Source organism: Coptis chinensis, unplaced genomic scaffold (assembly GCF_015680905.1).
Source record: "Coptis chinensis isolate HL-2020 unplaced genomic scaffold, ASM1568090v1 utg136_pilon_pilon, whole genome shotgun sequence".
Classification (NCBI taxonomy): Eukaryota; Viridiplantae; Streptophyta; class Magnoliopsida; order Ranunculales; family Ranunculaceae; genus Coptis; species Coptis chinensis.
Genome location: NW_028238102.1, coordinates 495,709 through 512,077, shown reverse-complemented (window position 1 = coordinate 512,077; position 16,369 = coordinate 495,709). Strand labels below are relative to the sequence as shown.

The following is a 16,369-nucleotide window of genomic DNA, read 5'->3' as shown; positions in this document are numbered from 1 at the left end:
AATAAAAATGGCCTACTTCATGTTTTTTCTTCAGATTCATGCCCTGTGCAAGAACCACATTAACCGTAGTCATATGTAAATCAGGTAACATCTGCAAAAATCATAACGGTCAAAGGTTTATTTCTGTAACGAAGGTATGGTGAAATGGGCTGGGCTGGACCGGGCCAGTCTGCCCCCTCAAGCCCTCAAACTACATATCCATCCGAGGTTTTAGGGCCAGACTGGGGTTCAGGCCTTAGGAGAAGAGTGGAAATAAGGATCAATTGCTAAATTTTCAGTTTTGGTCTCTATAATGACTAGTAAGATGCACGTGCATAAGCACGTGTTTTTAAGCCAAACTATTTGTATAAGACCGTGAGTATTCTTAGAACTGCACATCTCCATCGTAGCAGAATTGTATTGAAATTTCGAACCATAATACAGAAGCTATTAAGTTAGAGTACTGAGACAAAAGTCAGAAAAGAACGTCTAAGAAAAGACTATACAGATACAAAACAGTCATGGAAAGTAATATTATGTGACTTTGGTCAATTTAACCAAACACATACATATACAGATACAAAACAGTCACATAATATTGACCAAAGTCTTGTTGTATTGAGACTCTCAGGTTGCTGCCAAGGTTCCTCCAAAAACTTATTAAATCTATAACTCCAAACAAAAATTTGATAAGGGAGGTCCAATGATATGGACTCTATTTTCTTGTCACCAATCCAGCTCCCCTGCCTCCATTTCTCAGCTTTCTTATCACTTCCAAGTTATCTCACATGATAATTACTTTGTCTAGCTGCAAATTTTCAAAAGAACTACAACTATATCTGCACCTAGCCTCTTAGGCATTCAGTTTCAAAAGTACTTTCTCACTCATCATTTGTTTGCAGTATCAAAACCCTTAATATAGCTACAGCCGTTCTGTTGCAACAATCCAATAAAGTTAGTACAAAGATTACATTTATAAACAAATTTTTTTCTAAAAGAAGGTAACGTACGGATGAATGAGATGCATTAACATATAAGCCAAATTTGATTTATTGAAAGATTTGATTGCTAAACCTTTGGATTTTAAGTGACAATTAACGACAATATGACCCTATTGACATGCTTGTCAAAGCTTCAATTCCAAGACCAAGTTTGATGATTACTATCAAGACACTATTAATTTCTCCATGAATCTCATGCCTGGCAGTAGACTAAAGCATTTTTTTTATTTTTGTTTATTTTATTTATTTATTTTTTTTAGGGTTAGGTATATACTATAGTTATCATGGAACATGAGATGACATCTTTGGTAATGAAAAGTGATGTATCGACTAAGTGCAACTCTATTTGATCGTCATAGAATCAAAACTCTTCTTGTGGACGTTATGTCAACAAATATTTAAAATCCAATAAAATCTTTCTAACAAATATTTTCTTATTTCCTTCTTGATAGCGACCTATCTGAGAATATATGACAATTTCACCTGGGAAGTTTCTAAAATTTAAGTGAAACACATAGAAGAGAAAATATAGCAAATGGAAAAAAAAAAACTTTAAATCTCACCCCCAGTCTATATGGCCTTATGTCTCCACTTCATAACTTCTCTCCCTTTATATTATAGAAATACTAGTGAATGCCCGTGCCAGTCGGCACTCTAGACACATTGCTTTTGAACAACACCCCAAGAGAGACCATCTCTATGGTAGCATTGTATCGATGATATAACCATTTCCAACAGTTTTATACTTCATAATCATTTCATACACATACTCAAGTGAGTTTAATTATTGCAATTCTATGCATTTCATTTCTCACAAACCAACTCATTACACATACTCTTATACATTCATTAATTTAATACATATCGAATGATGAGAATGATGAAAATAAAGGGAGAGAGTCTTCAATTAAGAGCATCATCATTTTTTTTTTTAAAAAATAAAAAAAATCCAAATAGAGTCTCCTTTGTATTTTCAACATTTCAAAAAACCTAAATCTGTCATAACCCGAAAATCAAACAATACAATTCTCATAGATCAATCATACCAAAATATATAACTTCATATTTATACATAACACAAATTACTTCTAAAACTAAAAGACAACTCATTAAACATTAAAGAAGACTTTGCATAATTTTTCACCTGGGGATAATTCTAGTAACGAAAGGGAAAAATAAAATAAAATAAATACTCCACGCCCACTTATCGAGTTCCTCATTTCTCTCATTCTCCCCTCTATGCATACTGTTCACACCATTCTGCTACCATATGGATAAATCCGCTATGGAGCAAAGACTACAATCATGTCGCTGAAAAATTATGGCAATTTAACTTGGTACCTGCAAACAAACCACATACACATGATTTTTTTAGACTTGATACATTTAGCATATTGTTTACAAAAGAGATGGTTTTCAAAATAAAATAATCTCTATTCTTATTTTTAAGTATCCACGCTATCATCAACAAAAAAAAACTATCATAAAAACTTACATAGCATATATATGGATACAATATATTCTTTATTTTCTAAACCAATAAAAGTAACATTCTTTAATTTCTCACTTGCCTTTTCTCATTGGTATCGATGTCCTTAGAGAAGAACTTCTGGGTATACGACATTTGTAGTACAATTTCTTGCATTAGGTGGAAGAAAAACGGATATTCTTTTTGAAGAAGTACATCTGGACATGGCCACATAGAGTTGCCCATGACTGAAAACCGGTGTCCTCAAATCAATGCCAACATATTTCACTGACTGGCCTTGCGACTTATTAATTGTCATGGCATAAGCTAGTCGAACAGGGAATTGTCGTCTTGATAGTTTGAAAGGCAACTCTGCATTTGAGGGAGCCAGAGATATTCTTGGGATGAGTACCGGATTTCCAGCTTTCTCTCCAGTCAAAATTTTAGCTTGAAGGACTTTACTCGCATATTGAAGCACCATAAGTCGTGTCCCATTGCAAAGGCCATCTTTAGGTGCTATGTTCCTGAGCAACATTATAGGGCATCCAGGTTTTAACTTGAGATTGAAAGGTGGTAAGCTAGAAGGGTCGAGGGAGTTCAGAAACTCGGTGGGATAGTGAGCCCCACTTGGATTATCAATATCATCTTCGATGATTTTATCTGCCGCCAAATACTCAAAGCGCCTTCACCGGAAAACAAATTCAGTGCAACCTCATTAATTGCACTCACATCATCATTACGGGCAGCAAGAATAGTGCGATCAGTTAAGAAATTTGGAGACGGTGTGTCCATAACATCCAATTGGGGATAGACAGAGAAGATGAGTTCTTGGATATTAGTACATTTGCGTATTCCATTCGGCAATTGTACGTATTCTTTGGGATTCGAACCAATCTAAATGAATCAAAGCAAAAATGAATTCATTAGTTTCTAAAATAGTTCGCTTTATATATGGAACTAATGGAGAAAAAAAAAACATTCTAATTAGAAGGCATTAGTAGCACACCTCCAACAAAAATCGGGCGAATTCGACATTCTCGGACTCTGCCATTTCAAGCCGCATGTTCCGTACCAAGTGCAAAACTTCTAAATAACTCCAAAGGAAAGAGCCGTAGTGATGCACCAACAAATTGCTCTCTCGCCTAACGGTATAACAGTAAAGTTTTGTCGAAAATCACCACCAAGAACTGTAGTGATACCACCAAATATCTTCTTGTTTCCACAAATATCTTGAAGTGTTCTATCCACCTCAACACAAGATCTATGTTGCATGGGCACCTCGTCCCAAACAATTAGTTTTGTTTCTTTAAATAGGTCGACAAGGTCGAATGTTTAGTAAAGCCGCAAAAAGTGGTATCCATCACATCAATTGGAATTTTAAATGTAGAATGAGCGGTCGTCCACCGCATTAAATAATATGAGATGCAATTCCCCGATGATGTCACCATGATGACAATAAGACCTGTGTTCGCGGCAGGCCTTTTGCAATTGTATTATACAAAAAAGTTTTCCCCTGCACACCGCTCCATTCAAAAGAAAAGTTTGCCCTTGTCACCATATAATTGAATCGATCCACAAATATAAGCATGAAGTTGTTCGGCATTAAGGCGACTCACATCAACTGCGAAAATCTTCTCCTATGCCTTCATCTTTGAAGTTGGCGTTGCTCCCAAATGAGCCTATTGCCAACAATTTTGCTCCAATCCTCCTTTTGCTTTGGCATGGGCGGAAATCTTCTAATGTCTTCCCAGATTCTAAAAGGATTTGTTCCACCGGATATAAGCCGTAATCATTATTTGCTCATCACTTGGATCCGGGATGTCGTGGCTTTGTTCGAAGCCGGTGTCCAAGATCATCACATATACTCGATGCAAATTTGCTCCAAAGTAGATCCGGGTCGTAACGGATGACACTCTAAAAAGAATTACACAAAACAACCTCCGTAGTTGATATCCGGTTTTCATTATCGCCGCTCTTCTAGGCATTGTATCCACTCATCATCGACTTCCAACAGCCCGTGCAATACATGCTTCTTTGTATGTGCTGTACACGGTATCACCAACTTTATAAAGATATGCAAAGGAGGTAGGCCCTTTTACAACAGTAAGTAGCAAACGTAGATAAAACCTCTCCCCGACATTGGGGCTTGCAAAATACATCCTACCAATGGAAGGTCCCTGAGTCCTAGGAGTCCACTCTTGAGAGTCTTTGTGAAAAACATAGTGTCTTGGAAATTCTTGATAGGTAAATGCTCGTGCATTTGGATCTTCAGCACAACACTTAAAGAAAGCTGTCAGTGTTGAGGTTTGGTCTCTGGCTCGGGCAAGAATTGCATCCATGGGCTCTTTGCTATTGAAAACAACCCTATGCATGCCTTCTAAATGAAGCGCCAATCGTTGGACACTTGGAAACTCTTTATGCATTGGATTCTGAAATAGATGCCATGCGCCTTCTCACGGTCCAATGTACCTTGCATCGATATATTGTTTGAATCTCATCATTTGTTCCTGCCGCCACCAATCGCTGCTTTGTCATAGCCTTTGTAGATGTACTTGTTAATATATTTAACAGCTTGACACGATGCACAAACTTCAACATTGATATGGCGTCAAACATTTCGCATGGATATGCATTGTAGGGAACAACATCTCCATTATCAACTTTAACCATTTTATTCCTCCTCTTCACAAAATATTTCTTGCCGATTAATGCGGCGCCGGTAAATGGAGTACCCTTTTTATCCATAATTGTTTCCTCCACAAACTCTTTTGGATAGGCTTTGGTGCATCGACCATTTTCCATACATGAAGCACTTTCGGATCTCGATCACCACAGGGGCCATGAACCATGCACTTCTTCACTGCTTTCAAACAATGCAGGGTGTGGGTGTCCGGGAATTCGCACATACAAAATTTATCCACTTGCTCACTGTTTCGGATCTTGTCATCATGCGCGAGAAATAAAAGGCAATGCATGTGTGGAAGACCGCGCTTCTGAAATTCAATGGTATAGACATATGCAACCACCCGGCCGAAGATATCATTCTTCAAGATTTCTTTCATAATTGCTCTTTGTTTCAAAATTTCGAATACCCGTGCAACTATTTCAGGCCGAAGTGTCGAAGTCTGGTGTTCCTTGAGCGCATCTTTAATTTCCTGCCAATTAGGGTTTGCATTGGAAATTTTCATGAAATAATCTACTCCGTTCATGAAAATGACACTTAATGAATTTACTACCACAATTACATGCAATGTGGCTAATTAGCACTCGTCCAATGGTCGACATTATTAAATCTTGTTCTCCCTTTGGGATTGGTACGGTGAAAAAAGTGAGCAAATCATATGTTGCATGCGAAATTAATAATGAATAAAGATATTTAGGAAATGAAAATGAGGATGACGTCGTAGGAGGTAGGTCCACGCCCACCCATCGCCAATTATTCAACATTCAAAAATGAAGACAGAGAATAGATTTCTCCGCCAAATTCCTCGCGAAAAAATTGAATTTTTTCTTCTTCTCTTCTTCAAAGGTAATAAGAAATAGAAATGGCCACGCGTCGGCATTCAAATCGACTACCAAGAGGAGCAGTAATTCCAACTCTTCATCTTCTCAATCTTCTTCTAGAAACAACACTAATAATAATTCAAGCCGCCTACTCCGCTCATTAAGTTAATCGAAACTTCGGGGGTTAATATAATTGAAGCTTGGATTTCCTGCTTCATCGAATGATGATCTTGAAGTCATAAGATTATTGCCAAAGAAGTCGGTAATGCTATTGATGATGATGGGCATGTTCTCATTATTTGTGGTCTTGCTAGATGTAATAAAGCTGATATTGATGCTGCTTGGGAAGTCATTAAGTATGCCAAGAGGCCTAGGATTCATACTTTTATTCATACTTTTACTTGCATTGGAAACCCGCATCTCTACCATTAGATCTTGGTCAAACAGATCTGGACCGTTCTTTATTATAGTTTTGTCTTTTAGTGAAAAAAAAAAAACACTATCTTATTAGATAGATAAACAGGCCCAAGAGGATAAAAACTCAATAGAACAGAGGTCATAAAACATCTAAAGAAGGGACTAGCTCACCCTTAAGTGGACCAAAGGCACGAAGATTTAGGAAGCCCGCAACACTCTTACCCGAATACGTCTTTGGTTCTAATAGATTGGGAAGTAGAGCTGGAAGTAATATGGAATTTCTATCTTCATTGAGTAATCAGATCAACTTAGAAGTCTTAAGTGTATGTGGAAATGTTCCAAGAGGTTCAATAAAGTCCATGGGAATTTTTTTCTCTACAGTTGAAAATATTGACATAGAAAATAATACAATATTCAGGCAACCTCATAGGTTTGAAATATATATACCTGAATGATAAGACATCAGCGAGCCCGCATGCTTTGCAAATGAATCTACATCATTTCGTAGCAACATTTTAGCACCAATTAGAGTCGATCGACGTGATCTAGCACGAAGCTCCCTACGCTCTCACTCAGCGGCAATTTGCTCGTCACTCATTTTTCGTCTACGTTCTCTAATACTGTGAACTCTAATACTGTGAACGCCAACGTTCTTTTTGAATGTCTGGCTGTTTCTCAGTCATCATCTGGGGACGTTCTCTATAACGATCTCACTGCCGCTCCAACCGAGTATTAGCTATTTGACCGGCAATCGAATTGGCATCCATTTTAAAATCAAATGGGAGTTGCTACCCAAAAAACTAAATGAGGCAGGAGAGATAAATAAACATTACGCAAACAAAAATACACAATCACCTCAGCAAACCAATAAAACAAAATAATAATATCAAATAAATAAATAAACAAATGTGTGACTCTTTTTTCTTGACAAATAAAGAGTTATACATTAAGATAAACTTGAAGTTTTAATACCTGTAAGTAACTCTGTGTCTTCCATCCAAAAAACTCGAAGTATATTGTATTGCAAGAAAGTATCGGCAACCAAGTCAATTTAAATTTCCCTCGGTTCCTCGAGATTAGAATAGGGGGGGTTAAGAATGTTTGATTTGGTATTATTATCGCCATCAAAACAAACGGAAGGAGTTAAAGGCGGAAAAACAGATAGATCAAAGTTGGGGGTCCAGGAAAGCAAGGCGGTGAAGCCAGTAAAATCGGGTAATTAGAACAAAAATACGGGGTTAAAAAAGTAAAAAAAAAGTGACCAAGAGTCGCACATTTTTTATTATAGATTCACTATTGCGGCACTGTAGGTCTAGTCAGGATTTTTAAATTAGTAAAAGATTTGACATTATTGTATATCAGTTAGGGCATCTCCAATGGGGGGTGTAAACTGTATAGAGTGGAAATTTTACACCCCAAATATCAAAAAACTCTCTCCAATGGAGGTGCTAAACCGTAGGTAATAGTGTATTAACTAATAGAGAGGGTGGGGAATTCTCCCTCTCGCTATTAGTTAATAAAAAGCCCGGACGTCACTTAAAATAACGTCTGTTTAACTTAAAAACTCGGACGTCACTTCAACACACGTTTGAAGCTTTATTTTTTAACTCGGACGTCACTCCAAGTGACGTCCCAGATTAAATTAAAGAGGGACGTCACTTGGAGTGACGTCCGAGTTTAAAATCTATTTTTTTTACACTCTTCCATTGGAGAGTATAGAGTGTGGATATTTATGAGCTATATAATACTATACAATTAGAGGTGTAAAATCCTAATGGCACCTATGTGGAGCCTAGGTGGAGGTGTAATTTTACACCCCCCATTGGAGATGCCCTTAGATGTGGACATCTGGGATTCTGGAATCTGGATACAGGAGATTGATAAGAAATGTTGTTTTGAGTTTTATTAACAATTGATCATAGTCAAAAACCACTGTCCGTATACTTTTACATCTAATAACAAAATGCATTCAATTGGTAATTCAATTTAGGGTTAAGCAGTATTACCCCCCTCACTAGATGAGCCAATTAGGATTTCTCCCACTAAATGGGAAATTAGGGTCACTTCCTCTCCCAAAACACATGGTCAACTTGGTTTGACTGTTAACTTTTAAGTCAAATAACTGAAAATGACACATTTGCCCCCACCTAGTTAAAATTGAACATTTTTTTTTTAAATAATGAAGGCATTTGTGTAATTTTCAGTTGCTTGACTTGAAATTTAACGGTCAATCTAAGTTGACCGTGTGTTTAGGGGGGAGACCCTAATTGGCCATCTGCTGGGGGGATCCTAATTGGCTCATCTAGTGGGGGGTAATACTAGTTAATATATTGGTAATCTGGTATGGGTTTTGTTCTTCTCGCTACCTTGAGATTTGAGAATTTGCAAGCCTTTTCCAAATCAGATTTACGCTTGTGGATTTTACTTAAATATTGACGGCTCTGTTTCGAGGGATTTGTTGTGACTTCAGAAGAGAAATCACTACCTTCACTTTGAGAAGTTTATTAACGTCAGGCTTTTCAATATTCACAACACTTTGTTAGTTTATATAAAGAGTTCGGCTTTCCAGCAACCGTTACACGTCACCGTTGATTTAGATCCGAGATCCGTGTGTGTGCGTCGAGATTTGTGTGTGTACCGAGATCCGTAACCGAGACAATCCAACAGCAACTTGTAATGGTTGCTGGGATTTGTTCCCAGTAACTGGTTACTGTGTAGCCGAACTCTTATATAAATCCTTGGTATACTCCAATATCTTATAAACGTTGAAGTTTTAAGTTTTAACCCCCACCATTACTCTATTTTAGATCAATCTAACCAATAGAAAAACAAACTAAAATTTTCAAATATATATGTAATGCACATAAATAGGTCTAACATGTAACTCATAATGACTTTTACATTGTCATAGTTCATTCAAGAGAGAATTAGCGATACCACTACACCAAATTGGCCAATTACCCTCCATATTTAAAGACCGTTTTTGTGATACCCCCACATTTGAAGATCATTTGCGATATCCTTTACATTTCCAACTTCCGTTAGTCAACAGTTAGCTGACCAAGTCAAAAAAAAAAAAAAAACACTCAAAAATAAAAATAAATAAATAAAAGTCGACCTAATTAAATAGTGGAGGTTACCAAAATACCCCTAGATCCATCTATGCCACTACCGTCACAGTCGCCCTCATTTTTTTTATATATATATTTTTTTAATCGTTCTCCTCTCAAGACCATACTACCAAAATTTAAAAACAATTGCCAAATTATTTATAGTGATACTATTAAATTTGCAACAATTGCAACTGATTTAAAGTGAAATTATTAAATACATGTTCTTGTGTGTTCGATTTAAAAATCTTGAAGTTAAATGGTCAGTTTAGTGGAGGGGTACTTTGGTAATCTCTACTATTTAATTAGGTCGATTTTTTTTATTTTTTTTAAATGCTAACTGTTGACTAACGGAAGTTGAAAATGTGGGGGTATCGTAAATGATCTTCAAATGTGAGGGGTATCACAAAAGTGATCTTTAAATGTGTGTGTGTGTGTGTGTGTGTGTGTGTGTGTGTGTGTGTGTGTGGGAGGGGAGGTAATTATCAAAACAGCATACACATGAGCATTCCCAATTTCCTATAAAAAAAACAAAAACATTCCCAATGCAAGCCACTATTATTCACCTCCACGTAGGTAGTATTTTTCCTCCTTTCCACCGTTTTGGTGAAAAGTAAGGTGAGGGTGCCTAATGCAAAGGTGAAAAATAATCTCGGACCGGATGTTGGATTCCGTCTGAATGTAAAAATAATAATAAAAAAAAAGACTGGGCCGGAATGAAACATCCCCGCCCGAAGTTTAAAAAAAAACGAAAAAAAAAAGTCGAAAACGCGAGACGGAATTAAACATTATGTCGTCCGAAAAAAAAACCCAATTATTTAAAAAAAAAAACACACGAGACGGAATCCAACATCCCGTCTGAAGTTCACAACTCAGCCACTATCTCGGTTGAAGGTTTTACCCTCGTTTTGACTTAGGAAAATAGTCACATTGATATTCACCTCTGCATTGGCCAAAAGTTTTGGACCATATCTACCTGCATTAGGAATGCTCTTTGTCATGACATTCTTCCTGTTTCTTTTCTAAAATCAAGTGCATTGTTTTCAGGAAAGGTGTTGCATATATGCAACTCGAATTGTGCTCCTCCTACCAGTCAAAATATTTTAACCCGCTACCAAATTCCTCCACCTTCCAGTTTGACATTTCGACACATAAAATTTCATCTTCTCACTCCCGCGAAATATTGACTCTAATTTATCAATCTCTCAAAACTACTCACGTTTTTCAAATTTTCTTTATCCATGGCCTCAAATGCATCTTCTCCAGTAAGTTTTACATTAATAATTACAATTAAGCAATCATATATTCAAAAAGTTTGTTAATTTATTATCAATTTGGTATTGGGCAGAGAGGTGGAGATGGTGAGAATAGCTTGGAGAAGATCAAACGACAGCTATCGTCAAATTCCGGAAGGAATTTCTTACAGGGCCCACTCCTAAAACGCTCCGAAACGGTAACAAATTCTCAATTGAACCAATTTGTTTTCTTTAAAGTTATTTATTTATTATTCTCTCGCCTTGAACAGCTAAGGAAATGGAACGAGCGGTGGGTGATTTTGGACCCAACCACTGGAAAAATGGAATACAAGTATGCTACTTTATTAATAATTTTGAAGAAGAACTATTGATATGTTCACATTGTGTTACATTTTTTTTTATTCATGTTAATTTGTCTACTTAGGACGAGGAGAAATGAGTCAATTGTGAAGGGAACCATTACATTTGATGCAAATAGCACAATCAGCTTATCTCCTGTAAATTTCCAGTAAGTTTGGCATTCTGTCATTTTGTTTTAAGGACCAGCTTTTATGAATTTTAAAGTGATTTCGTATCTCGGGTCGTTTTACAGTGGACTGCCGAAGTATGATGGTTGCTGTTTCTGTATCCTCATGAATTATTATTTCATTGGCAATATAGAGAGGGATTTTTCTTTTGTGGCTTACAGTTGGTTGTATTACTAAGTATTCTTAACTAACTTACTAGATATTGGAACCCCGCAGAAAAAGGATTATTTCTTATGTGCAGAAACTCCTGGTGCTGCGAAAGCATGGGTATCAACGCTACAGTAAGCTTACTTTTCTTTTTACTTGGCGTTGTATTGCGCTAAATATTGTATTGTCTGTTTTAGGTGGTGAATACATCTCTGACACTTTGCACTCGTATTGGTGACTAGAGTTGAATACACCTGTCTGCATCTTTGCTACATATGTTACTTGGAACACACAAGCTACGGAACTATTTACAATTTTATTGTATATAATTTCACTTATGATGTTTATTTTATTGCTTGAACTTTGTCAAAGCATGTATGACACAACGCAATACGTTTCAGATCACAGATTAAATTGTTTGTTACTGCAACTTTACTGGACACCCCCTCCCCTCTTTTTACCACCACCCCTTTTTTTCTTTTTCAATTTCACAAGCATGTTCTTATTTGTTACTGTTTGCAAAACCTCCAACAGGGCAACACAATTAGTGCTAAAGGCTCATAAAGAAGCTGTAGATTCATTAAGTGGAAATGGTTCTGCAAAACTGGGAACTGTTGCTGCAGTGGTTGCGGCTGCCAATTCGATGGCCCTGGAATCAACTAAAGAAATTGAAGCAGCAATGAAGATATCTATGAGAACTGCTCTAGGAATGGTGACCAATAGGACAATTGAAAGTCCAATGGATGACTTGGCAATTATGAAGGTACTTTAATTGATGGATACATCTTTTCTTTTCTTCTTTAATTGAAATCAGTTCCTGAATATCCTCAGAGACTCGAGACGGAGAACTCTTTCAGTGGATACCATATCCAATCTGAGATTTCTGAAATGACTGGACAAAACTGGAAAATAGATGCAAAAAAAGAAAATTAGAAGGAAAAGCGGTTCCAGTAAACTCTCTATACTTCTCCCTTTCAGTTGTGAACTTGTAATTTTGATTCTGCAGGAGACTATGAGAGTGAAGGATGAGGAATTACAACAATTGGCTAGGGATCTCCGTGCACGTGATTCAACAATAAAGGAGATAGCTGAGAAGCTCTCTGATACCGCTGATGCTGCTGAGGCAGCAGCATCTGCCGCCCATGCAATGGATGAACAGAGAAGAATCGTTTGTGTGGAACTTGAGCGCCTAGCAAACGAGTCAAAGAAGCAATTTGAATCATCTGCATCTAAGGTGTCAATTTTTGTGTTTTATTTTCAATATGTTGTTGTTAGAACATGGAACCAAATGCATAGACGAATTTATATGCCAGATTTGATTATGGGGTCCCAGGGCTGATGATTAAGTATCTCCTCTCTGTTTTGGTACAAGATGAAAGTAATGCTGATAATCTGGTCACTGGTCTTTCTTGTTTCTTTTGGAGGTCTCCTATGCTTCATCCTCTTTATCTGAAATCAAACCTATATTTGGTGCTTATGTTTAAAGTAAAAGGAGGATTGAGTGAGATGTTCTTCTTGTTGGTCCTTGTTTCCACTGGTAGTTAGACTTGCTTGCAAGTAAGTCTGATGAATGCCGAATTTGGATCTCGTACTTTCTTTTTACGTTTAATGCTATAAAGTAACTCCAGCCTTGGGGATTTTCTTTTATCCGAGATTGCTGCCACTCTTCAAGGTGTCTGACACATAGACACACTTGAGTAGAATTTGTATCTGAGTCCGTGTGCCCATCTCGTTGTAACCGTGTTGGTTTCCAAACTCACTTCTATGTGCCAATCCTTGTAATGGTTTTACTCGGTTCTTTATAAAATTGCTTATACTTTGTGTTTGTTTGTTTTTTTATAGTTGAGAGCATCAGAGGAAAAGGTTCTGATTTTAAGTAGAGAGAGAGAGGATCTTCTCAAGCAAAGAGATTCTGCCCTTCGTGAAGCACATCTGTGGCGTTCTGAACTTGCAAAAGCTAGAGAGCGTGTTGTTATATTGGAGGGGGCAATTGTTAGAGCTGAAGAGAGGGCCAAAGTTGCAGAGGCAGATGCTGGATATAAGATAAAAGAGGCTATGGAGAAGGAGTTAGCTTCTGTGAAAGACAGGGAAGAGCTTCTGGCATATGTTAATGCATTGCAGGCACAAGTTAAAAGGTTCTATATTCTGATCTCTTGTTGTCAGACAATTTGCATACAATTTGTTCTGTTTTCTGTTTTTGATGGTTTCCTAGCTATGATCAATCGCTCGCTTCCAAACCTGGTTTTGCATTACGTTTCTGATTTTCCATATTGCACCATACCATCTTTTATTAGTTCACTTATCTTATTTCAGTTATTTGTTTTATTAGTCAATATTTTGTTCAATTTGATGAATCAGTATGTTTCGTTTTCAATATAATATGCGGTTGTCATGTTGATCTATGGTTGTCTTGATTTTCAGCATTAGGCCATGTCAGAATAACTGTACCTTAAGCACAATTCTGCATTTCATACGAAGAATGGTTTTATGAATCTCAACGTAAAAGCATGGCTGAAAATGCAAGTTTTGCTTATAAATGATAGCTATTCTAATTCCACCCAATTTTAATTAACACATCCAAAGGCTTGACATGCTGGTTTCTGTTAGTGTCAAAGGTCACACTATGCATAATGACTTCAAATCTCTTGTCATTTTTGAAGCAGCAAGCATTTCTTGTAAACCCCTACAAGAATCAGTAGTGTAAAGCAGCACACATTCATGTTTCCAATATTTAATCCGTATCCTTAAGAAAAAGGTAGTGTAATGTGTGCAATCAGATGAATCTTTGTTGGAGTGGTTCATTGTTGTTTAAGAGTTCTCTTTAAGGTTTAAGCCCATTTTTCGTTTCTTCCAAATTATGAAAACTTAACAGGTGTCATCATTTTGACAGACAACAAAGTGATACAAAGCAGGTTCTTGAAGAGAGGATGGAGTCCTGTTCAGATACTATTGACTCGCTTCCATTGACAAAGCACGTGGACTTGTCAGATGAGAATGTGGATAAAGCATGTCTCAGCGATTCGAGATCAATACCAGTTTCTAGGGATGGTGTAGTTCAGTTGGATGTTGATCAGGTTCATCCCCGGTCCATAGGGGATGGTGAGTGGAGTGATATTCAGGCAACAGATTCAAGGATATCTGATGTAAGGGAAATCATGTCCGAGGCAACAGGTACTAGCTTAGATATTCCTGTGATAACTCTGCCAGTTGATGACCACCGTGAGCATGACGGAAACTCGTTTCATCAACCTTGATATTTGACGTCTGTAAAAGAACTTAAAAAATGTGCGAGTCCATAAGTTTTTTTCAAGTGTCATTATTTGTAGCAGTCAGTTCAGTTTAATCAATTTATAGATCTCTGTCTGTGTCCAACTTTGGGTGTATGTATGTCTTTGAAATCTTTTAACTTATATATATCTAAATTGGTGATAAGTACTGGTGTAACACTGTAACGCTGATTTTTGAAACAGCTAGAGATTATGTAGTTATGTTGATGGTGATATCAAGGATATCTGTTACTTGTAAAACTTTCAAGATATTGACAATTGTGTTTATATGAAACTAATGAAAGTGAACTGCAGAGGTGTTAACACGAGTGGTTTGCCAGTTACCAAGGAGCTCACTAATGCGAAGACTGCACAAGTTCACAACACGCCATGCTCGGGGCATCTATGCTTTATATTACTTGTTGATTAGTTTTTAACTAGTCAATTTAGGCTTTTTTAAACTAACAGCTCCATTTTGGGCATGAAAATTTTACTATTTGAATAACCGAAGTTAGGCTGTTCTATTTTAACACGCTCAACACGTGAAAAACGGATTTGACATTTCTTTCTCACAGATTCTGGCAAGACGGCAACAAGCTATGTAGCTAACAATACAACACAGACACAAACTTCGTTCCGCAACAAATGTACAGTGTGGTAAACCACACATATATTATACACCTCTGACCTCCCCAACAAAAATCTGCAAGGACTCTTTGAGTACTGGGGGTATCTCAGTATTTCACATAGAAAAACCTGTCAGTTCAAAACCCTTGCTAAAAGCATATAGAAGTAAAAACTTCCACGCCATAATTCAAAAACCAGGAACAAACAGGACATAACAAACCTCTAGAAGCAACACTATCAATGAGCAATCAATAGAAGTGAAAACCGGCAGTTCATACAAAGTTATACTGTTCCCCACACCCGCTCTTTCAAGCAGTAGTAGTAGTAGCATACTAACTTCACTCATACGTTTTTAGTATGACAAAATTACACACCCAACAATAGTACTCAAAAGACACCAGAGCTGGCCATCAACCCCCTCAGCTGTCCATTTGATCCCCAAAACTGCCACAATATTCTTCACACTTCTGCATTCAATTCCTTTAAGGTGGGCACTTTACCATAGGAAACTTCCAATTTTTCACCTAACAACTGTCACATATCCATCATCCATGTTAGAAAACAAACTAAAATCCAATCAATGTAAATAGGTCATTAAAGCACTTGAAATATTTCCGCTTACCACACAAGAGACTCATACTCTCAATCAAGTCTGCAATAATAACGATGAAGTTGCTGCTTCGAACAATTCTGATTAAATAAATAACCAATTAAAGCTATAAACAAAAGATATCAGTACAAAGCTGCTGAAAAGTGTACCTGCATCCATTGCGTCATATTGTTCTATTTCTTTCATTGAAGCTTGAAGATCAATTGGCTTTGCATTAGACCGGAGCCAATTTTGCATGCATATGAGGGTTTCAACCGTGTTAGGCCACAAGGAACTGTGAAATGGATCAAGTATACGACCTGTTGTGCTAAAAGCGGACTCTGATGCAACCGAAGTCACAGGAATGGCCAGTATATCCCGCGCCAGGAGAGAGAGGAATGGATACTCAGTGGCATTATTCTTCCACCAACCCAAGATTTCAAAAACTTTACGTCCACTTTCTTCTTCAAGAGGATAT

At 37.2% G+C, this 16,369-nt stretch overlaps 2 protein-coding genes, 1 long non-coding RNA gene and 1 pseudogene across 17 annotated transcripts in view; 1 reads left to right on the top strand and 3 right to left on the bottom strand.

Annotated features, from left to right (window-relative positions):
* LOC147474068 (vacuolar protein sorting-associated protein 2 homolog 2-like) overlaps nt 1–7,628 on the bottom strand; it is a 45,087-nt gene extending 37,459 nt beyond the window's left edge. For 7 of the 13 annotated variants that reach the window (XM_086586712.1, XM_086586711.1, XM_086586728.1 and 4 more), the window contains exons 1-3: nt 7,342–7,510; nt 6,817–7,169; nt 549–912 (exon numbers count right to left, since the gene is read on the bottom strand). The gene's annotated coding sequence lies outside the window, so the exon portion shown is untranslated. Of the gene's footprint in view, nt 1–548; nt 913–6,816; nt 7,170–7,341 lie in introns of all 13 variants that reach the window. The other 6 variants (XM_086586717.1, XM_086586718.1, XM_086586730.1 and 3 more) reach the window with 4 other exon arrangements.
* The window catches only part of LOC147474067 (uncharacterized), a 77,417-nt gene extending 62,481 nt beyond the window's left edge, over nt 1–14,936 (top strand). The window contains exons 1-10 of one of the 2 annotated variants that reach the window (XM_086586698.1): nt 10,602–10,744; nt 10,828–10,932; nt 11,005–11,066; nt 11,160–11,243; nt 11,328–11,359; nt 11,462–11,543; nt 11,944–12,172; nt 12,416–12,643; nt 13,252–13,544; nt 14,300–14,936. In XM_086586698.1, coding sequence (XP_086442824.1) covers nt 10,721–10,744; nt 10,828–10,932; nt 11,005–11,066; nt 11,160–11,243; nt 11,328–11,359; nt 11,462–11,543; nt 11,944–12,172; nt 12,416–12,643; nt 13,252–13,544; nt 14,300–14,663 — 1,503 coding nt within the window. In that variant the 5' untranslated portion in view covers nt 10,602–10,720 and the 3' untranslated portion in view covers nt 14,664–14,936. Of the gene's footprint in view, nt 1–10,601; nt 10,745–10,827; nt 10,933–11,004; nt 11,067–11,159; nt 11,244–11,327; nt 11,360–11,461; nt 11,544–11,943; nt 12,173–12,415; nt 12,644–13,251; nt 13,545–14,299 lie in introns of those variants that run through there. The other variant, XM_086586699.1, reaches the window with a different exon arrangement.
* Nucleotides 2,072–3,511, bottom strand: LOC147474069 (uncharacterized; annotated as a pseudogene). Its single transcript, XR_015210159.1, has 3 exons — nt 3,455–3,511; nt 2,552–3,342; nt 2,072–2,321 (listed from the first exon to the last, which is right to left on the bottom strand). The product of XR_015210159.1 is annotated as an uncharacterized LOC147474069 (transcript).
* A 282-nt stretch (nt 14,937–15,218) lies between the features above and the next one.
* Nucleotides 15,219–16,200, bottom strand: LOC147474066 (uncharacterized). Its single transcript, XR_015210146.1, has 3 exons — nt 16,062–16,200; nt 15,925–15,992; nt 15,219–15,833 (listed from the first exon to the last, which is right to left on the bottom strand). It is a non-coding gene; the product is annotated as an uncharacterized LOC147474066 (long non-coding RNA).
* Nucleotides 16,201–16,369: the final 169 nt, after the last annotated feature.